The 23,884-nt window shown below is 37.9% G+C and overlaps 1 protein-coding gene across 5 annotated transcripts in view; it reads right to left on the reverse strand.

The window, feature by feature from the left end:
• The window catches only part of MARK1 (microtubule affinity regulating kinase 1), a 142,799-nt gene that overhangs the window by 13,208 nt on the left and 105,707 nt on the right, over positions 1-23,884 (reverse strand). For all 5 annotated transcript variants that reach the window (XM_007988395.3, XM_007988396.3, XM_007988393.3 and 2 more), the window contains exons 10-14: positions 19,314-19,413; positions 17,829-17,941; positions 14,623-14,776; positions 14,122-14,315; positions 76-176 (exon numbers count right to left, since the gene is read on the reverse strand). In XM_007988395.3, coding sequence (XP_007986586.2) covers positions 76-176; positions 14,122-14,315; positions 14,623-14,776; positions 17,829-17,941; positions 19,314-19,413 — 662 coding nt within the window. The remainder of the gene's footprint in view (positions 1-75; positions 177-14,121; positions 14,316-14,622; positions 14,777-17,828; positions 17,942-19,313; positions 19,414-23,884) is intronic.

Below are 23,884 nucleotides of genomic sequence, written 5' to 3' on the forward strand. Positions count from 1 at the left end.
GCTGCAGGCATTTCAGCAAGGGCACTAACACAGAACAATAGTAAAGGTATTACTACTTGGCACTGTGGCATTTACCTGCTGTCTTTTCCATTCTGCAATGCTGTGTATCGATCTGTGGTCCTTTCACAGACATATGTATTCCTTCTTGCCATGCTACCTCCAGAATACACATTGTTCTTCAAGAATAAAAAGAAGGCAATTAAAAAATTATAAATATATTTGTGGAAAGCCAAAGAAATATTATTTAAGCTGACTCTGCGAAAAATCCACAGAATTTTAATTGATTAGAATCTTATATTAACAAGAATTATCCTCTGCCTCTCTCTCTCATTTAGATTTCCGAAGCAAAAGACAAAGCATCAAAAATGAACTCATTACAGTTTTAGCTTATCCTCCTACAATAGCAGCCAGCAGTTTGGAAGCAATAGGAGAGCTGGGTTTCTATTCACTCCCTCCTTTGTGAGCTGGTGGTAGAGAAAGGGCAGGAGCAGGGGTATGAGCAGCTCTAAGTGACTAGGAGTACAAGCCAACTCCACACTAAGTATCATCACCAACAGGAGCCTGGGGCAGTAAAGACGGCACGCCCACTCAGAAGCCTGTGGGCTGCCTTTCTTCACCTGCTTGGGAAACTCTCTCAACCACTGGGAATATTAAGCAGACTAAATGCCCCAGGATCAAAGGCATGTCCAGTTGAGGCCACCAACAGTGGTGTGTGCAGTGCCACACTGAAGATATTTCCTCAAGGCTCAGGTTTGAGCTAGAAGGAAGGCCAAGTCTGAGGAGCCTTGGAGAAAAGAGAGAAAATAAGCAAAATGGGATAGACAGATGATTCTCCTTACCACGCACACAATCTTTGACCTGTAACCCATTGTTGTGCCTGCCAAATCCTGACCTACTCACTGGTAATAAAATATACAGAAATGATTTTCAATGTGGATATAATACTCTTCTGTTTAATCCTTACTACAACAGAATAAAAAAACTTGCTACTTTTGACTAACACAGCATTTAAAATATATATTCAACCTAAACATTGTTGAATCATGAGGGCTACAAAGTTAATAAGATATTTGCTTGAATTCACTTTGAAGGAAAAAAACTCATATAAACAAAACTGAATACAGATTTAAAATTTTTCAGTAGTGCAGGTTCCTAGATGGAAGGAATTTTGTCTCCAGTTATATAAAAAGCATATGCTAAAAACTATAAAAGTATGGTAGCAAAACAGGCAAAAATTATTAAAATTTTTAGGTAAGACTTGGAACATGTAGGCCAATTGTGGTGGCTCATGCCTGTAATCCCAATACTTAGGGAGGCCTAGGAGGGCAGATTGTTTGAGGCTAGGAGTTCAAGACCAGCCTAGGCAACATGGTGAAACCCCATTTCCACAAAAAATACAAAAAAATTAGCTGAGTGTGATGGCACACACCTGTAGTCCCAGCTATTCAAGAGGCTTAAGTAGGAGGATCACCTGAGCCCAAGAAGTTGAGAAGAATACAGTGAGCTGTGATTGTACCACTGCACTCCTGCTTGGGCAACAGAGCGAGACCCTGTCTCAAAAAAAAAAAAAAAAAAAAAAAAAAAAAAAAAAAAAAGACTTGGTCCATGTTATTAAAGCAAAGAAAATTGATTTGATTATGTGGATGCATTATGAAACTAACTTACATTAAAGTTTTCAAAAAACTAGGAATGTCATCGTATTTCATAGTTTGAAAGACACTGTTTCATTACCTGCTTTCCCATTTAACATGATATTAACATCTATCCACATCAAGTGATACTAAAGTTTTATGGCTGTAGCCTATGCAACTGTACAGACATACCATATTTTATTTTAATCAATAAATTCCTAATTTTTGAACACTTAAATTATTTCCTACTCTACTCTTAGAAGCTACTAACATTTAATTCCCTAGAAATTAACTGGAAATTTGAAATCTAGAGGACAAATCTTAGAAATACATAATAGGAAATAGGAAAAACATACTGGGCAATTATTAAAACTGCACAGGATTACTGAAAAGCTGTAAAATCACCGCATGGGCACCAAATGTACCAATATAAAAATATTTGCTTTTGATAATCTCATAATTTTGGCCAAACTGTCATATGAATAACTTAATTCCTTGTCAAATCATGCTACCATACATCTTCTGGAAGCCTCTAAAATGTTTGTGGCTATTCTCAATGACATTTCTTTCCTTTTCAAAGGCTGATGGTGAATGGGATCTCTCCTTCCAAGCTGTGCCTCTGAATTTGTGCTCCTCCCACCCTACCTCCCTTGCCTTGACCCTTCAATGCCAGTGACATTCAGGTACGGCAACCATCAGTTGTATTTCCCCAAGGAAATTTAAGATAGAATTAGGCAAAAGTTATGGAAACACAGTGTTACTGTTTCCATTTGTCATACATTTATATAAAACTAACTTTTATAGTTGACCTTCCTAATTCAAATAAAAAAGATCTAGTGATCACTAAGCAGGTAAGGTTCTTTCTGCTGAGGATTTGGGAACTAGGTGGAAAACTACCCTTGCAGACTCTTGCAGTCTAGTTTGGTAACTTCCTCAATGTGGAAACCAACCATGTAAACAACTTTTTGGGGGTTCTTTCACAGTAAAGTGATTATATTTTACATAATTATACCATAAGTTTATATACAGTATTTTATACTTACTATAGCATTCTTAATCTTTTTGAGTCTTCCTAAGATAAATCTCTTCTTCCCCTTATTTTATTTTTTTAAATGCTATTCTTTGTTTTTGTTTTTCTTAAAAAAATTTTAAATCTTCTTTTAAAGTTCCAGGGTACATGTTCAGGATGCACAGGTTTGTTACATAGGCAAATGTGTGACATGGTGGTTTGCTGCACCTATCAACCTGTCACCTAGGTATTAAGTCCAGCATGCAATAGCTATTTTTCCTAATGCTCTCCCCCAACCTCCGCTCTCCTCTGAAAGGCCCCAGTGTGTGTTGTTCCCCTCTCTGTGTCCATGTGTTCTCATTGTTCAGTTCCCACTTATAAGTGAGAACATGTGGTGTTTGGTTTTCTGTTCCTGCATTAGTCTGCTGAGGATAATGGCTTCTGGCTTCATCCATGTTCCTGCAAAGGATGTGATCTCATTCCTTTTTATGGCTGCATAGTAGTCTGTGGTGCATATGTACCACATTTTCTTTACCCAGTCTATCACTGATGGGCATTTGGGTTGATTCAATGTCTTTGCTATTGTGAATAGTGCTGCAGTGAACATAAATGTGCATGTACCTTTATAACAGAATGATTTATATTCCTTTGGGTATATACCTAATAATGGGATTGCTGGGTCAAATGATATTTTCAGTTCTAAATCTTTGAGGAATCACCACACTGTCTCCCAGAATGGTTGAACTAATTTACATTCCCACCAACAGTGTAAAATTGTTTCTCTGCAACCTCGCCAGCATCTGTCGTTTCTTGACTTTTTAATAATCACCATTCTGACTGGCATGAGATGGTATCTCATTATGGTTTTGATTTGCATTTTTCTAATATTTAGTGATGGTGAGCTTTTTTTTCCACATTTGTTGGCCATGTGTATGTCTTCTTTTGAGAAATGTCTGTTTATGTCCTTTGCCCACTTTTTAATGGGGTTCTTTTTTTCTTGTAAATTTGCTTAAGTTCCTTGTAGATTCTGGATGTTAGACCTTTGTCAGATGGATAGATTGCAAAGATTTTCTTCCATTCTGTAGGTTGTCTGTTCACTCTGACGACAGTTTATTTTGCTATGCAGAAGGTCTTTAGTTTAATTAGATCCCTTTGTCAGTTTTTGCTTTTGTTGCAATTCCTTTTGGCGATTTCATCACACAATCTTTGTCCATGCCTATGTCCTGAGTGGTATGGCCTAGATTTTCTTCTAGGGTTTTTATAGTTCTGGGTTTTATATTTAAGTCTTTACTCCATCTTGAGTTAATTTTTGCATAAGGTATAAGGGAAGGGTCCAGTTTCAATTTTCTGCATATGGCTAGCTAGTTCTCTGAGCACCATTTGTTAAAATAGGGATTCCTTTCCCCATTGCTTGTTTTGGTCAACTTTGTTGAAGATGAGATAGTTGTAGATGCACAGTTTTATTTCTGAGTTCTCTATTCTGTTCCATTGGTCTACATGCCTGTTTTTGTACCAATACCATGCTGTTTTGGTTATTGCAGCCTTGTAGTACGGTTTGAAGTCAGATAGCGTGATGCCTCTGGCTTTGTTCTTTTTGCTTAGGATTATCTTGGCTATATGAGCTCTTTTTTGGTTCTATATGAATTTTAAAATACTTTTTTTCTAATTCTGTGAAGAATGTCAATGGTGGTTTAATGAGAATAGCATTGAATTTATAAGTTGCTTGGGCAGTATAGTCATTTTGACAATATTGATTCTTCCTATCCATGAACATGGAATGCTTTTCCATCTTCGTTGGTCCTCTGATTTTCTTGAGCAGTGGTTGCAGTTCTCCTTGAAGAGTTCCCCCCCTTCCTTTGCTAGCTGTATTCCTAGGTATTTTATTTCTTCGTGGCAATTGTAAATGGAGTTCATTCATGATTTGGCTCTCTGCTTGCCTGTTGTTGGTGTAAAAGAATGCCTGTGATTTCTGCACATTGATTTTGTATCCTGAGACTTTGCTATAGTTGCTTATAAGCTTTAGAAGCTATTGGGATGAGATGATAGGGTTTTCTAGATACAGGATCATGTCATCTGCAAAAAAGACAATTTGACTTCCTCTCTTCCTATCTAAATGCTCTTTACTTCTTTCTCTTGCCTGATTGTCCTGGCCAGAAATTCCAATACTATGTTGAATAACGAGTGGTGAGGGAAGGCATCCTTGTCTTGTACCAATTTTCAAGGGGGAATGCTTCCAGCTTTTGCCCATTCAGTATGATATTTGCTGTGGGTTTGTCATATATGGCTCTTACTATTTTTAAGGAACTCAAAATATGTTCCTTCAATACCTAGTTTATTGAGAATTTTTAACATGAAGGGATGTTGAATTTTATCGAAGGCCTTTTCTGTGTCTATGGAGATAATCATGTGGTTTTTGTCTTTAGTTCTGTTTCTGTGACTAATTACATTTATTGATTCACGTATGTTGAACCAGCCTTGCATCCTGGGGATGAAACCAACTTGATCATGGTGGATAAGCTTTTTGATGTGCTGCTGGATTCAGTTTGCCAGTATTTTGTTGAGGATTTTTGAATCGATATTCATCAGGGATATTGACCTGAAGTTTTCCTTTTTTGTTGTATCTCTGCTAGGTTTTGGTATCAGGATGATGTTGGCCTCACAGAATGAGACAGGGAGGAGACCCTCCTTTTCAATTGTTTGTAATTGTTTCAGAAGAAATGGTTTCAGTTCCTCTTTGTACCTCTGTTAGAATTCAGCTGTAAATCCATCTGGTCCTGGGCTATTTTTGGTTGGTAGGTGATTTATTACTGCCTCAATTTAAGAACTTGTTATTGGTCTGTTCAGGGATTCAAGCTCTTCCTTTCAGTCTTGGGAGGGTATATGTGTCCAGAAATTTAAATAAACACAGTCAAATGATAAGGAGGGTGCCACCATTGACCCCACAGAAATACAAACAAACATGGTTTGTTTGCTCTTGGTTCTTTAATTCTTTTAGTTGTGACATTACGGTGTTGATTTGAGATCTTTCTAGCTTTTCGATGTGGTATTTAGTGCTATAAATGTCCCTCTTACCATTGCTTTAGCTGTGTCTCAGAAATTCTGGTATGTTGCCTTTTTGGTCTCACTAGTTTCAAAGAATTTCTTGATTTCTGCCTTAATTTCATTATTTACCCAGAAGTCATTCAGGAGCAGGTCGTTCAATTTCCACGTAATTGTGTGGTTTTGAGTGTGCTTCTTCATCCTGAGTTCTAATTTGATTGTGCTGTGGTCTGGGAGACTGTTAGGATTTCAGTTCTTTTGCATTTGCTGAGGAGTGTTTTACTTCCAATTATGTGATCAATTTTAGAGTAAATACCATGTGTCACCAAGAAAAATGTATGTTCTGTTGTTCTGGGGTAGAGAGTTCTGTAGAGATCTATCAGGTCCACTTGGTCCAGAGCTGAGTTCAAGTCCTGAATATCTTGTTACTTTTCCATCTCGATGATCTGTCTAATACTGGCAGTGAGGTATTAAAGTCTTCCACTATTATTGTGTGTGTGTGTGTCTAAGTCTCTTTGTAGGTCTTTAAGAACTTGTTTTATGAATCCGGGTCCTCCTATATTGGGTGCATATATATTTAGGATAGTTAGCTCTTCATATTCAATTGAACCTTTTACCATTATGTAATGCCCTTCTTTGTCTTTTTTGACCTTTGTTGGTTTAAAGTCTATTTTGTCAGAAACTAGAGTTGCAACCCCTGCTTTTTTCTGCTTTCCATTTGCTTGGTAAAGTTTCCTCCATTCCTTTATTTTGAGCCTATGTGTGTCTCTGCAAGTGAGATATGTCTCTTGAATACAGCACACTGATGGATCTTGTCTTTACCCAGCTTGCCATTCTGTGTCTTAATTGGGGTATTTAGCCCATTTACATTTAGGGTTAATATTGTTATGTGTGAATTTGATCCTGTCATCATAATGCTGGGTGGCCAATTCTGCAGACTTGTTAATGTAGTTGCTTCATAGTGTCATTGGTCTGTGTACTTCAGTGTGTTTTTGTAATGGCTGGTAACAAATTTTCCTATCCATGTTTAGTACTTCCTTCAGGAGCTCTTGCAAGGCAGGCCTGGTGGTGGCAAAATCCCTCAGCATGTGCTTGTCTGAAAAGGATTTTACTTCTCCTTCATTTTTGAAGCTTAGTTTGGCCAGATATGAAATTCTGGGTTGGAAATTCTTTTCTTTAAGAATGTTGAATATTGGCTCCCAATCTCTTTTGGCTTGCAGGGTTTCCACTGAGAGGTCTGCTGTTAGTCTAATGGACTTCCCTTTGTAGGTGACCTGGCCTTTCTCTCTGGTAGATCTTAACATTTTTTCCTTCATTTGACCTTGGAGAATCTGATGATTATGTCTTGGGGTTGATCTTGTGGAGTATCTTATTGGGGTTCTCTGTATTTTCTGAATCTGAATGTTGGCCTGTCTTGCTAGATTGGGGAAGTTCTCCTGGATGATATCCTGAAGTGTGTTTTCCAACTTGGTTCCATTCTCCCCATCTCTTTTAAGTACTCTAATCAGTCTTTTTACATAGTCCCATGTTTCTTGAAGGTTTTGTTCATTCATTCATCCTTTTTTCTCTAATCTTGACTGCCTGCCTCATTTCACTAAGATAGTCTTCAAACTGATAGTCTCTCTTCCACTTGGTCTATTCAGCTATTGCTACTTGTATTTTCATCATGAAGTTCTCGTGCTAGGTTTTTCGGCTCCATCAGTTCATTAAGTTCCTCTCTAAACTGGTTATTTTAGTTAACAGCTCCTGTAATCTTTCGTCACAGTTCTTAGCTTCTTTGCATTGGGTTTGAACATAATCCTTTAGCTCAGCAAAGTTCATTATTACCCACTTTCCTAAGCCTACTTCTGTCAGTTAATCCATCTTAGCTTCAGCCAGTTCTCTTCCCTTGCTGGAGAGGTGTTGCAATCATTTGGAGGAGAAGAAACATTCTTCTTTGGGGATTTTCAGCATTTTCAAGTTGGTTTTTCCTCATCTTGGTGGATTTATCTACCTTTGATCTTTGAGGCCGTTGACCTTTGGATGGGGTTTTTGTGGGTTTTTTTATGTAGCTGTCATTGCTTTCTGTTGGTTTGTTTTTCTTCTAACACTCAGGCCCCTCTTCTGCAGGTCTGCTGCAGTTTTCTGGGGGTCTACTCCAGACCCCGTTTGCCAGATTGCTGTCTGCTCCTTTCTCCGGAAGCTTCGTCCCAGAGGGGCGGCAACCTGACGCCAGCTGGAACTCTCCAGTATAAGTTGTCAGCTTGGGAGGTCTCACCCAGACAAAAAGCACAGTATCACAGATGTCCTTAAGGAAGCAGTCTGGTTGCTTGGTGGAGCTGGTGCTCTGTGCTCGGGGAATCCCCCTCATCCTGAACGCCCAGACTCTTCAGTGAGCAGGTAGGACTGCTTAACCTGAGATCACAGCTGCCCCTCCCCACAGGTGCTCTGTCTCGGGGAGATGAGAGTTCTGTCTGTAAGTCCCTGGCTGGAGTTGCTGGGATTCCTGCAGGGAGGCCCTGCCTGGTGAGGAAGGATGGATCTGGGTCCCACCTAAAGAAGCCGTCTGGCAATGATCTGCCATAGCTGCTATGCTGTGCTGTGGGGAACACAGCCCAGTCCAAACCGTGCAGCCTCCCTAACACTGGCAGGGGAAAATCACTGACTAGAGCTGCAGTAATGGTGGTTGCCCCCAACACTGGGAACTTGGTCATCTTAGGCAGACTCTAGGCTGCTGTGCTGGCCAGCGGGGATTCCAAGTCAGTGGGTCTTAGTTTGCGGGGATCCATGGGAGTGGGACCCCCTGAGTGAGGCTGCTTGGCTCCCTGGCTTCAGCCCCCTTTCCATGGGAGTGGACAGATCTCTTGCCTTTCTGGAGTTTCGGGAGCCACCAGATTATGTAAAAACTCCTGCAGCTCAGTGCCTGCCCAAATGGTTGCTGGCAGGACCAGCTGCCATGGGTCTGCTCAGTTTTGTGCTTGGGACCCAAGGCCCTGGTGGTGTAGGCTCACAGGGAATCTCCCGATCCATGAGTTGCAAAAATCCATGAGAAAAGCATAGTGCCCCAGGCAGGCAGCACACTCCCTCACTGCCTCTCTTGGCCCAGTGCAGCTCCTGGATGAACCGCCCATCCCTGGCCCCCACAGCTTTTCCTTGCTCTTCACGGGTTACACCAACCACCTAGTCAGTTCTAATGAAAGAACATGGGTACCTCAGCTGGAAGGGCAGAAATCACTTGCCTTTTGCGTTCCTCTCGGTGGGAGCTTTAGACAGGCATTGTTTCTACTCAGCCATCTTTGGCCCTTCCTTCTTCCCCTTACTTTGTAAAAAAATGGATTAATATTTTTCTTAGAGTTAATGTCTTAGTCTGTTTGGGCTGCTATAACAAAATATCATAAACTGGCTGGCTTATAAACCACAGAAATGTATTTCTCACAGTTCTTGAGGCTGTGAGATTAAGATCAAGGTGCGGAGATACTCACCATGTGAAGGCCTGCTTCCTAGATGGCCATCTTTTTGTTGTGATTTCACATGGTAGAAGGGTAGAACAAGCTCCCTTGGGCCTCTTTTATAAGGGCACTAATCCCATTCGTGAGGGCCCTCATGACCTAATCATCTCCTAAAGGCCCCATCTTCTAATACTACCACCTTTAGGGTTAGAATTTTAACATATAAATTTTGGCAGAGGATGCGGGGGGCACTAAGATTCATATCATAGTGGTTTACATCATTTTATATTTTGTACTGCTCATACATGTGATAGATAATATGGAAAACACCTTTACAAGTTTTATTGTTTTCTTGATTCAAAAACAGCACAACATATTTGTGTCTTCAAAACTCAACACTTAGCTCCCAAGTTTCTAGGCTAGTCGAGGGTTTTCCCTATATTCCCACATGTAACTTTTGGATGGGAATTTCTAGAAGGAAAACATAAAGTTTGTTTTTCCTGCACCTTACTTACAAATAGTAATACTCTGCTACAGTTTGAATGTGTCTCCTGAAGTTCCTGTGTTAGAAACTTGATCCCCAATGCAAAAGTGTTGGGAGGTGTGGCTTGATAAGAGGTGATTAGGCTCTGGTCTCACAAATGAATTCTTGTGTAAGTGGGTTAGTTATCTCGAGAGTGGCTTTGTTATAAAAAGCATATTTGGCCCCCTCTTATTTTCTTGCGTGTGCTCTCTTGACCTTGCTTTATGTCATGGGGTGATGCAGCAAGATTGCCCTTACCAAAAGTTGGCATCTTGATATTGAACTACCCAGCCTCCAGAGCTATGAGAAAGAAATTTCTTTATAAAGTATCCATTATGTGGCATTCTGTTATAGCAACACAAATGAACTAAGAGAGACTCCTTTCATTTCTAGTCTGTGATGGTTGTGGGTGATGAACAATAAAACAGATGACTCAGATAATTAACCAAAACATTTATCCAACCATTATTCTATTTAACTATTTAACTCAAAACTCTCCCCATGCTGTCTATTAACTTTAAATTTCAATGTCAATTTTAAAGATCATCTGCCAGTATCATCCTTGAGTCAAGATACTAAACTAATATTAAATAATACTGTCAATAGAATCATACTTACAACAAGAGCTTTTACTATTGACTAAGAAAATTCTGATTTTATAAACATTAAATGTACTATCACCTATTAATTACCTATGCATGTTATGGGCACTATTTCTTTTTCCATCTGAAAGGAAGGGACCATTTCATGCCATTTGAATAGATTTAATATTTTCCATTACATTCTATTCTACTGACACTGCTAAAAATGTTCATTTGTTCAGGCAATATTTTACATTATTACAGGGCTTGAATTGTAAATGCTGAAGTACTTTCTAAAAATTACCTCAAGAGAAAAGGTATTACAGCTGTGTATTTTGGCTTTAAAGCAGTGATTAGCAAACTTTTCCTGTAGAGTCATATAGTCAACATTTTAGGTTTTGTGAGCCACACCATCAATGTCACCAATAGACAAGAAAATGCAAACTGAAAACAAATGGATACCTTTTTTTTCTTTTTGCCCTTCAGATTGGCAAAAATGATAATATCAATCTTTGATGAGTTTGTGGAGAAATAACTACTCTCTAAATTACCCCAACCATTTGGAAAATTACTTTGGTAGCATTTGTTAAAAATTTAAATGTATATATTCCAAGGATATACACATAGTCAAGTACACTAAGACACATCAGAGCCGAGGCTTTAGGTGAGGTGAGTGGGAGTGGGGATGGGGCTGCACAGACCAAGGGCGACTGTGTCATGGACTGAGGAGCATGAGGAGCCTGCCTCTGCGGCTGAGGTTAAAAAGAAGTGTTCTCACATAGACCTAGAGATGGAACTTTTGAGAATGTCTCTATAAGAAGTATACCAATAACATAAATGTATAAGGATGTGTACTCTGGAGAAATGAAAAACTGTGAACACTGCACCAAAAGAAAGGTTGAATAAATTATGATATATCTATCTGTTAATACTAATGAAATAATATGCATCTATTAAAAAGATCTTGATGTTCTGATCTAGAAGGATCCCCAAACTATTATAAGTGAAAAAAATTAAAATGTTACATAGTATGATTTCATTTTTATGAAAAAGTAAAATAAAATAATTCTCTATGTACATATTCATTCACTTATTTATTTTTATTTTTTTGACAGGGTCTGTCACTCTGTCATCCAGGCTAGAGCACAGTGGTACAACCATAGCTCATAGCTCACTGCAGCCTCAAACTCCAGGGCTCAAGTCATCCTCCCTCCTCAGCCTTCCAAGTAGCTGGAACTACAGGCATGCAATACTACACCAGGCTAATTTAAAAATACTTTGTAGAAATCAAGTTGCACTAGGTTACCCAGGCTGGTCTCAAACTCCTGGTCTCAAGCAAGCCATCCTCCACAGCCTACCAAAGTGCTGGGATTATAGTCATGAGCCACTGCACCTGGTCTGTTTTCTTTAACGAAGGAAAATCTATAGAAGAATTCATTCTAAACGATTAGCACTAGTTATATTAGGAGTTCAGACTAAAAGGAAATGGATAGGGAAGAAGAGATGATCAATTTTACTTTAGAAACTCCTGAAATGCTAAAATTAAACAAAACACATTACTTTGGTTTCTCAAACTACCAAAATTAAAACAGTAAATAACAATATATTATAGTATTATGTGGCTAAGAACAGAATTTCTCTATCAAAATCTTTTAGCTTATGTTTTTTAAAAAAACGATAAATAAGTATGGCATAATTAATTTGAATTTAAACTAATCCCTTAATTTTTATGCCTTCTTTAATAAATATGCTTTGAGTACACACTACATGCTTCAGCACTAATGACTCTGAGAAAGCTACTGTGTCAATATACAACAGATTATAAATTTGGGGAGATAAGGTTTACATGGGAAAATAACAGTGAATGAAACAAGACAGCATATAAACAGCTAAGAGCTAAATGACAGGATAAGCAATTGAAAAAGCTGATGAGTTTTGGAGTATTCGGCCATAAAAGATTCTATCCAGGAGACAAGACTTGAAATGATCTATGGAAATGGAATTTTCATAATGTAATGGGAATGTTTAGGCAAGGGCACTACATAAAGACAGGCATGGAGATAGACAAAGCTGAGTATGTTCATGGGAAAGTAACACTCAGTTCAGTCAAATGACAGGTTAATATTAAGTGGTAGAAAGTACAGGACCAATTATTTCTTTCTGCTATGCAGGGTGATTACACTGGAAACTGTCGTCTAAGGCAAATATAAGTCCCATTATAGTTCAATCATTTCTAAACAGATCAGGTGGAAGCTAAGCGGTTATATCCATCAATTCTTAAAGTAGTTATCTCCATGTCTATCCTTATGCCCTGGATACTATCCAGAGTTTTGATTCTGAATTTTCATTATTTTCCTCTTTTTGCTTATGTTACTACATACAATACTTCAGTGAGTTGATTACTTTCAACTCCTATATATTTTACAGCAACATTCTAGATTCATTTCTCTTCCTGTAAGAATACGTCCTCCAACTAACGTGTTTTCAAATGGTCACTGTGTAGTCAAACAGTTGAGACATTTTATGCCAAAGAACATGCATGGTTTTTGTACCTTCATATTTAAATGTCAACACGGCTAGATAAAATTTCTAGGCTCAATGTGCTTTTCTTTCAATAGTTTAAAAATATTTTCCCCTTTACTTTACTGTATCCATGTTGCTGTTGAGAAACCTAAGGTCAATCTGAATCTTGTTCCTTGTTTTTTTTTTTTTTTTTTTTGAAACGGAGTCGCGCTCTATTGCCCAGGCTGGAGTGCAGTGGCATGATCTCAGCTCACTGCAAGCTCCACCTCCCAGGTTCATGCTATTCTCCTGACTCAGCCTCCTGAGTAGCTGGGACTACAGAATCTTGTTTGTTTTAAGGTTTTCTTCGCTCTGACTCTGGAATCTTTAAAATATTCTTCACCTTGTTTTCGGTATCTATAAATTCCACTTCCAGAGTCCAGGAATAGATTTTCTTTCTGGCTTCTATTTGCGACTCTGGGTCCTTTCAAAATGAAATCTTCCCTCTTTATTTTTTGTTATTATTTCTTTAACTATTTCTCTTCCTTCATTTTGCTCCCTTTCCTTTCAAAACACCTATTATCTGAATGTTACCAATTCTATTTCTACCTTTCATATATCTTAGTTTTCTTTTATATGTTCTCTCTCTATTCTTCCCTGCTGCCTTATGGGAGAACATTTCAAACCTCTTCTAGTTCCCATTATATAATTTCTATGGTTTGCTGTTTTTAAGTGAATAATGTGAAGCAACTTTATAAATTATTACCTGAGTCTGCCTTCATTAAACGGCTTATTTGTAAATAAAAATGAAATGTGCCAATATGATATTAAATAAACATTATAAAAAGGAAAATGAAGCGGGAAAGTTTAATGTACCATTTTGTGTTAAGTGTTATACATGCAAAAATGAATTCTTTTTTGTTGTTTTTAACTTGCATTTATGAGAAGTGTGGTCCCTTTTATATGTTCTTTTTTTTTTTTTTTTTTTTTTCTTGAGACAGAGTCTCGCTCTGTCGCCCAGGCTGGAGTGCAGTGGCCGGATCTCGGCTCACTGCAAGCTCCGCCTCCCGGGTTCACGCCATTCTCCTGCCTCAGCCTCCCGAGTAGCTGGGACTACAGGCGCCCGCCACCTCGCCCGGCTAGTTTTTTGTATTTTTTTAGTAGAGACGGGGTTTCACCGGGTTAGCCAGGATGGTCTCGATCTCCTGACCTCGTGATCTGCCCGTCTCGGCCTCCCAAAGTGCTGGGATTACAGGCTTGAGCCACCGCGCCCGGCCTTTATATGTTCTTTAAAGTATAATTCCCTTTAAAATTTTCAATCATTAAAAAAATGAAAGATAAAAATTTTACACATAACCCTGAAACAAGTTATTACAATAAATTGCAATATACCAGAGTATTTACTCACACTTGGAATAGTTGAAGATTTTTTCCTCTCTGGCCCTACAAGAGGGCTTGCAGTCATCTCGCTTTTTGATCCAACTGTTGTGCTGCCAAGTTTTCGAGCCACATCTTTGTCCCACTCTTCTTTCTGTTCACTTTCCACACTGTTAGCCTGAGCTCTTTTGGTATATGATACAGCAGGAGGAATGGATGGACCAACTATAATTAAAAAAAAAAAAAAAATAGCATAACGAGCTGAAAAACAACTGATTTATTTTCTGCTCACAAACAAAAACTCTATTAAAATTATCCACATTTGCATGCTTTAAACTCTGAACGAAGATTAAATTGTGATTTCAAAAATCAGGTCAGTCCCTGTAAAAGGGATTATATTTATAATTCAGTAATATAAGTCTGTGAGAACTAGATGACACAAGTACATAGAGACGTGAATGTACAATGCTTTAAAAATACAAGTTTAGGTAGAACCCGTGTGTTGTTTCACTTATTTGACTTTTTCCCCTACCATGATCACTGAAACGCCGCTGCTTCTGATTTGCTGAGATACTTCTCTGAACCTTCAGGTGAGCAGGGGACTGAAGAGTGCTGTTGTTTAAGTCACTACTGGGCCGGGACCTCTGACACAAGTTTCCACTGGATAATGATTCACCACCTTCAAACTATAAGAAGAAAAACCACAAGGATTTTAAAGCAAAAAAAAAAAAAGTTTGCACAAATACTGCACTTTTGATTTTCTAAATGATTTAAAGCTATATAAGAAGTAATCCAAACTGAAAAAACAGTGCAGTATTGGGCCTAGAACTTTAAGTTGGCAAGCAGGAAAAGGAGTGAACTGGATAGAATATGCTTTAGTGACTACTCATAATCTTCTATTATCTTGTACAAATCCTTAGTTTAGTCAAAATACCAAAGAACAGTTACCAATTATTGAATGGTTATTATAGACTAGGCACTGTGCTAAGCTCTTTCTATATGTTACTTTATTTAATCATCACAACAAACCTATGATGTATTAACCTACACTTTACAGATGGAAAACCTGAGGTTAAAAAAGTTAAGGGGCATTATTGAGATTCAAACTTAAAATAAAATCTAAAATTTTAAATATACACACATGTATATACCCATATGTATGCATATAAACATACACATAGATTTGTTTGTTTTGTTTTCTCCACATTTGCAAAAAAAAAAATATATATAGTTTACTGTTTCTGATCAGGAAACCGTATCTACTTAGAACTCAGCATGGTAAACTGCGGGTTGACACACTATCCCTCTCTCTGTAACATACAAGTTGTTTGCTGCCAGCAAACTTTTGATGGAATCACTGGCATCCCAATAGGAAATCTAAATTCATATACAGATAATACTAGTGATAAATCACAGAGTAATACTGATGATGATAAACAACTAATGCAGAGCACATAATAATCCGCTAGAAACTGTTCCGAGTTTGTAAGCCCATAATAATCCACTAGAAACTGTTCCGAGTTTATAAGTGCTCATTCATTTAACACTTTCAATGATCCTAAAAGATAAGCACTATTATTGCCCTCATTTTATAGATAAGAAAACTGAGGCACAGAAAATTAATTGCCTTAGTTGCACAGTTAGTGGTTGTGCTGGGACAGGGCAGGGGGGACTCAGATCCAGTGAAGCTGGCTCCAAAGTTCAGGCTCTTACTACTTACCAGTAGCCTCATCCATTTATATTTGATACAATTCACACTTCATTTAAATTCATGCATGGTACGGTTATATACTTATAAAATTACAGCTTCTTTCATATTTAAATTAACAGGAAAATTAAAGACCTCAGGAGTGTACTTTAAAATCTAAGTAGAAACAGTTCAAAGCCTTTAGAAATAACCATTTGTACTATTTCCCACTTAAAATTCTCTTGACTTGGCTTCTTTGATACCACATCTCTAGCTGTTAATGTCTCCACTAAAGATTCTCTTCCATTATAATAGTACCCACCTGGTAGGTTCACTGGGAGGATTAGATTAATTAATATTTGTAAAGTCCTTAGAACAGTCCCTGGCACATTACTATGTGCAATGTGTTCCCCTCTAATGAAGACTCCAAATCTGTTATTCAAATCTCTCCCCCTAATTCAGATCTATATATCCAAATGCCTAATAGACAGCTCCATCCAACAGAATCTCAAATTTAACCATCCCAAATTGAACTTCTTATCTTCCCCCTGAAATCTGTACCTTTCCTATCTTGGCAAATGTGCTTACACAGTCATCCATATTGGAAATCTCATGGGCTCTTATCTCTTATTTCTAACTGGTCCCCAAGTACTACTGTTAATTCTACTTCTTACATGTCACACAGACCTGCCTTGGTGGGTCTGACCTTAGCCTACTGTAGGTACATGTCCACCTATATGCTCCCAGAGTATGCTGTGCATCCCCAAAATCAGAACACATACTGTACCATACTATTAACTGCTCGCCTCACCTCTAGACTAAGGGCTCCTTGAGAGCAGAGACTTTCTCGTCTTTCTATTCACAGTACCCAGAATCGTTTCTGGTACAATAAAGGTTCAATATATGCCAGCTGGAATGCACTGCTCCATTAACAGTTACTACGGAATTATAAATAATTTCAGCTTTTTGTCTCTAAAATACCTCCCACAGATGTCTAATTTCCAATAAATTGTTAATGTCCTGCAATCTGTTCTGGACTCTCCATGTATAGCCTTTATATTTGTTTTGCTAAAGAATCATTTGCTTTTATGCTTCATGATACGGTTTGGATGCTCTGTCCCCTCCAAATCTCATGTTGAAGTGTGACCTCCAATGTTGGAGTGGGCCTAGAGGGAGGTATGTGAGTCAAGAAGGTGGACCCTTCATGAATAGCCTGGTGCTGTCCTCATGGTAACAAGCTCTCCCTCTATGTGTTCACCCTAGATCTGGTTATTTAAAAGAGCGTGGCACCTCCCCCACCTCTCACCTGCTCCCTCTTGCCATGTGACATGCTGGCTCCCCCTCACCTTCCATCATGTCTGTAAGCTTCCTGAGGCTCTTATCAGAAGCAGATGCCAACACTATGCTTTGTGTAGAGCCTGCAGTACTGTGAGTCAAATAAGCTGCTTTTCTTTATAAATTACCCAGTCTCAGGTACTTCTTTATAGCAATGCAAAACTGACTAACATAGTTCACCATTTGTATACAGTTATTTTCTGAGTATATCTCCTTATTATAGTTCTCCTGGCCTTGAGAATTCCCAACTGAAAGCATCAGTCACTTGACACTTTATAAGGCAAAATGTCATTACATAACCTTTCCTGGAGTTACCTCTTTTAACAATCCTTTAAGACATACATTTTATTTTAAATGCTATCACTTCCTCACGTTTCAGTCATTGTCTTTTCTGCACACCTGGAATAACCATATTACCTTTGGTGGGACTGTTACATTTGGATGCACAAGCTATGGGGGAGGCCATTCTCAAAGGCCAGGCTGTGAATGGTGGCTCCTGGAGCTAAGAAAGACAGTAGGCCTATTCTTTCATAAAATCTCTCTTGGTACCCAGAAATAAAACCAGTTTATAATTTAACATCGTGATTTTTGAGTTTCAATAAATAAGAATGTTAGAGTAGGATCTTTATATTATTTTTGATTCCACAAAGAATATATTTACTAATATATAAGCTCAAAAAATAATTCACAGTAATTTGAAAAGGTGAAAAACTTACTTCAGGTGGTTTTCTACCTAGAAGAATATAAGTCGCCATAACTTCATCATACTTCTGATTTATTAAGGCATCATTTATTTCATCTCGTGCAAAGCCCATGGTGACCATAATGTCTAGAAATTTAAAAAAGAGAAATTTTCTGAAAATGGTTTTATTTTCATAAACAAATCAACAAACATGGGCAAGTCTGCCAACTTTGAATATGAAAACTTAGTCATGAAAATTTAGTGTAGTTTAAAAAACTTCTGGACTATTAACCTATGGATACCATATTTTCACAGATATTGTACAATGATACTTTTACATGCAGAAATTATCTACATCATAGGTAATATATTAATGGGCCCACTTAATTTCTCATTGCCTCATACATTCCTGAGCTAACTTTCTTTGTCCAGTCTAAGACCATGTCAGTCTTTGTTACATGCAAAATTCTCTTTCTCTCAACTCATCCTCAGCTACTCGTGCAGTGGTTTCTTTCGTCTCTTAACAATTTCTGCTTTCTGATTTGCAGTAGGGTGACTCTTCTTTGAGAGATCTGAATTTTCATGGTTTTTCTGATCAGGTTCCTAATACCCTAAAATGCTCTCCCCTGCCACTCTGCCCTCAAGTCAAATAGGAACACAGTTGAGATGACTCAGTTGAGACTAAATGATGGCTTTGGGAAGGGACTGCGAAATGAAAAGAACAAGTTAGAAGGACAGCTCTGGCTGGGTATGGGCAGTAGCAGGACGAGTGACGAGGGAGAATAAACATTGCTAAGACAGTAGAAAAAGAAAGGGAGAGCCAAAGTGTTCAACTCTTAATTCAGTGCCTCTATATCTTTGGTTAAAATACATGCTATGTTCGCTGATACTTATCAGTCTGATAAGTACTGATAGTCATATCAGCCATTCCTCCTGCTGGGCATAATTGAAAGTAAAGAATTCAATTTATTTACATTAAGTTTTATATCATCGGCCGGGCGCGGTGGCTCACGCCTGTAATCCCAGCACTTTGGGAGGCCGAGGCGGGCGGATCACAAGGTCAGGAGATCGAGACCATGGTGAAACCCTGTCTCTACTAAAAAATAGAAAAAAATTAGCCGGGCGCAGTGGCGGGCGCCTGTAGTCCCAGCTACTCGGGAGGCTGAGGTAGGAGAATGGTGTGAACCCGGGAGGCGGAGCTTGCAGTGAGCCGAGATTGCGCCACTGCACTCCAGCCTGGGCGACAGAGCGAGACTCCGTCTCAAAAAAAAAAAAAAAAAAAAAAAAAAAAGTTTTATATCATCATTGTCAAACATTGAATTAGACCATAATATATATGAGAACAAATTAGAGAACTTGAAATGTATAATTTTTAGTGTATTACCATTAAAATGATAATGCAAGTATTTTTCAAATAAAAATTGCTTCCTATTTATACTTTTAAACACTATTTTGGTACACTAAAGAACTCCTACTTGCTGCCTAGGGACAGTACTTCTTACCATGTTTAAATACTTACCTATTCTTTTTGTGTCATTGAAATCTGGATCAGGCTCAGTATATGGCTTTAGTTCTTCTTCTTCATGACCAACATTCATCCATCGATCTTTCATTATTTGCTAGGAAATAAACTCTACATTATGTGTGGTCAATCAGAACATTCAGCCACTTACTATAACTCTATTTTAACAAATGTAAAATTACTGGTTCACTCAACAAGTTCCATGTGACATTTCTAGTTTGATTAGTGGGCCAAAAAGAGGTGTAAGACTTTGGGACACACACAACAACTATGACTGTCTTCCTACACACTCACCAAATGTATTGATTCAAAATACCATGCCTCTCTTATTCCTTCAAAGGGAATATTTTCAAATTTGGTTATTTTAACATAAGAACTTACTTCTTATAAAGCAGATTTTAACTTCTGCTTTAAATTTTTACATTTAAGATTAATATGGAGATTATAATTTTTTCCTGGTTTATGCCAAACATATGCCTTATTTTAAAATCATCACTTATTAAAATATTAGCAAAGAAGAGGTCATGGGGAATGAAAATCAGGGTTAGCAGTAAAGCTATCAATAAAGATAGCTAAAACAATGTGGAAAGGGAAGGCAGTCAAAATTTAAGTCTAGAGTTAGGAATTAGGTAAGAATCAAGCTGGGGTTGATGTGAAATACCAGAGTCAGATTTAAGGTAAGGCTGTGACAATAACAGACAGTCCTGGGCTGTTAAAAGGCAACCTTGTAGGGGGCAAGCTAGAGAATGGGAAAAATATTGGCAAAACATATACTGGATAAGGAGTAAATATTCAGAATATGTAAAGAATGCCTGCAACTCAATAACATAAAAACAAATAACCTCAATAAAAATGGGCGAAGTAATTAATAGATATTTCTCCAAAAAAGATACGTAAGTGGTCAAAAAGCATGCTTGCTGTGTGAAAAGATACTCAACATCATCAGTCATCAGGGAACTCAAAACCATAGTGAGCTATCACCTTATACTCATTAGGATGGCCACTATACTCATTAGGATGGCCACTGTCAAAAAAACAGGAAACAACAAGTGTTGGTGAGCATGTGGAGAAACTGAAACCCCTGTGAACTGCTGGCAGAAATGTAAAATGGTGCAGCTGCTACGGAAAACAGTACAGAGGTTCCTCAAAAAATTAAAAATAGAACTACCATATGATCCAGTAATCCCACTTCTGGGTATTTACCCAAAAAAAACGAAAGCAGAATATCAAAGAGATATTCAGAAACTTATATGCACTGCAACATTAGTCACAAAAGCCAAGATGTGGAAGTAACCTAAATGTACATTGACAAATGAATAGATAAAGAAAATGTGGTACATAAATACAAAGAAATATTATTCAGACTTAAAAAAAATCTTGTTACATGTTACAACATGGATGAACCTTGAGGACATTATGCTAAGTGAAATAAGCCAATCACAGAAAGACAAATACTGCATGATTCTACTTACACGGATTATCTAAAGTAGTTAAGCTCACAGAAACAAAAAGTATAACAGAATGGTGATTGCTGGGGCTGATGAGGGGGAAATGGGGATTTGTTTAACGAGTACAGAGTTTTAGTCACACAAGATGAAAAAGTTCTGGAGATCTGTTGTACAACAATGTACACATAGTTAATGACACTGTAATACACACTTATAAGTTGTTAAGAGGGTAAATATATGTAAGGTGTTTTTTACCACCACTACCACCACCACCAAAAAAAAAAGCAATCTAGTAGAGAATTTACTATACTCATGGTCAGGCAATGGGGAACTGGAAGAAACTTATTTGAATAATTTTGTATTAATTTAGAAAGATTGTTCACTTTTTATTACTACAGAATTTTAGGTTTTCATTCTAGGTGCTGATATATTAATTGCTTTTTCCAAGTCCTATAAAGTACGTTCTCTATCTTTAAACTTTACTTGCCAATATTCCACTAATTAGAAAAATAACTTCCCATATATATACCTTTTGAAGGCTAATTTCTTGACTGCCCAGGTACCTTCTCCTCATTTATTAATATCTACCTAAAGCTAATCACTAGAAAATAAGAAATCCAGGGCAGATCTCTAATAACCGAAATCTCTAACAGTATTGCTGTGCGGAATTGGAGGATTTTCCAGGTCATCATCCCATGATTTTTTTTTTTTTTTTTAAAGACAGAGTCTCACTATATTGCTCAGCCTGGAACTCCTGGGCTCAAGTGATCTGCTTGCCTCAGCTTCCCAAAGTGCTGGGATTATAGGCATGAGCCACCATGCCCAGCCACATGATACATTTTTAAATTAAACTTTCTAGAGAATTCATATATTTAAAAAACACTATTATGCAGACATGTAACTCTTAAAAAATTATCACTAACTTGATTTCTTTTCACCACTTCGGGCAATGGTAATTTAAGTGCCTTATTCAACTACTTTAAATAAAACTAGAGACCTACTACAAATAATTCTACCATGTGTCTTTAGTGATATTCATCAATAAGGGAAAAGTGTTGGGGTGGGTGAACATCAGGAGGAAAAAAAAAACGGGCAAAGCAGAGATGCAAAAGTTGCCACACAATTTCTCAAAATACTAAGGCCTTTCCTGTTCCTTCCCTCTCCCCTCTCAAACATTATGTCTGACAGAAGCCTGAGCAAGAGTCAGGCACCAGCATCTGTAGAAATAAAATTTTGTTGTTGGCAGAATTTCCTAGGTTGGAAGGTGAATACATAGAAAACCCTCAGAGAACATATTGAACTACTTAAGGACAGTTATACAGTACACACAGTTCCTCCCACACTGATCAAGCTCCAATCCAGCCGTCTACTCGACACCTTTATTGATTCAATTCTACAGCTGCACAAGCAGAGGAAGTAAGGAAGGCATACGGAAGTAGTAGCTCAGCTGATGCTTAAAAGTCTTTAAGCATATATAAAGTAAATCCATAACAAATCCTACCCCTCCACACACGTATCAGTACAAACAAAGGAATCTGACTGTCCTTTTATTAACACATTACTTTTTAATGGGAGTTCTTTGGACATTTGTTGTTATCATAATGAATGAGAAAGAAAAAAAAGAAAAATAACAAACATGAGCTAGACACAAAATACTTCTAGTTCCTCAAATCGATTTAAGTCCTTATTGATGTTCTCAAATTTAAGATTACAAGTTTGAAAATAATAACAAGTGGAATAAGATTAATAAATAGTAGAATACTAAGTAAGTAAAAAGTTAGATTCAGGTAGAATAAATACGGGTTAATCACGCAAAAAGGAAGTGGAAGGAAGACAAAGAACCAGGAGAGAAAATGCAGGTGTAAAGAGGCCCTCAGGCAAAACCAGCATGTAATGGTTATCTCTCAATGGTATGATTTTGAAAAGTGTCTCTGGCCAGTACATAGGGAGTGAGTTAGAGGGGTTCAAGATTAGAGGCATATAAATCATGTAAGAGGCTCCAGCTAAATCTAGGAGAGAGATGATGACACCCCAATTTAAAGGTACACAGTGGCAATAGGGAAACAAAAGACATTTTCAATATTTTGCAGGTAAAAATGAACAAAACTTAATGATTTATGCAGTTTTATGGAACTTCATAATCACAATTCATGATTATGAAGGATGGCTATCCATATATCTACATGACTGGATATGGGGGAGAGATGAAAAGAAGAAGAAATTGAAGACAATGCCCAAATTTCTTATTCAGACAACTGAATGGAGAGGTTGGTATCATTCACTGAGATATCAAACGCACAGAGGGAAGAACGGATGGAGAAAGATGGAGCTCGGTTTTAGACAGCTTAAGCTGAGTTTGAGGCACTATGGGATATCTCAATAAACATGTACTGTAAATACTCTGATACTTTACTCTGAGGCTCAAGAGAAATCTGGGCTAGGGATTGCGACTCAGGAATCGTTAGCCTACAGATGATGCTGTATAAAAGCTGTGGGGTGGGTGGGATTCTCCAGGAAGAATGAATAGTGTTAAGAATAAATAGAAGAGGTCTCAGAGTGCAGCCTCAAGGAACACTAGTACTTAAAGGTTAGAAAGAAAAGGAATCCAAAAAGAAAAACCCGCAGAGCGTGACATGGAAGGCAACGAAAGAGTTCTTTGAAGAGGAGAAACTGCTGTCCTGTCAAATATGGCCAAATGGTCAAATAAGGTGACACCTAAATAAGTAACCCGTGTGTTTAGCAATAGAGATGGGGGACTTTGCTGGGGGAAGTTTCAGTGGAGTGGTGGCATTAGGAACCAGAAGGTAAATGGATTGGTGAGGAATGGGTGATGGTTTAAATGTAGATACTCTTCAAAACGGCTCACTACAAAGGAGGAGCAAGATGGCAGCACTGAAAGGGGATTACCAGGTTGAAGGATGTCTTTTTTAGTGGAGGAGATTCAAGTATGTATAAAAGCTGAGGAAAAGGAGTCAGTAGAGACAAGGTTCAGTTGGTTACAGAAGAGAGAGCCTTTCTGAAGGGGTGAGATACTGAAAAGGAAGATAGATAACCAAATCCAGCAAACAGATGAGTAAAGTTTTCAACAAGAGAAAAGACATCTTTCCACTATGACAGGCA

Source organism: Chlorocebus sabaeus, chromosome 25 (genome assembly GCF_047675955.1).
Source record: "Chlorocebus sabaeus isolate Y175 chromosome 25, mChlSab1.0.hap1, whole genome shotgun sequence".
NCBI classification, from domain to species: domain Eukaryota; kingdom Metazoa; phylum Chordata; class Mammalia; order Primates; family Cercopithecidae; genus Chlorocebus; species Chlorocebus sabaeus.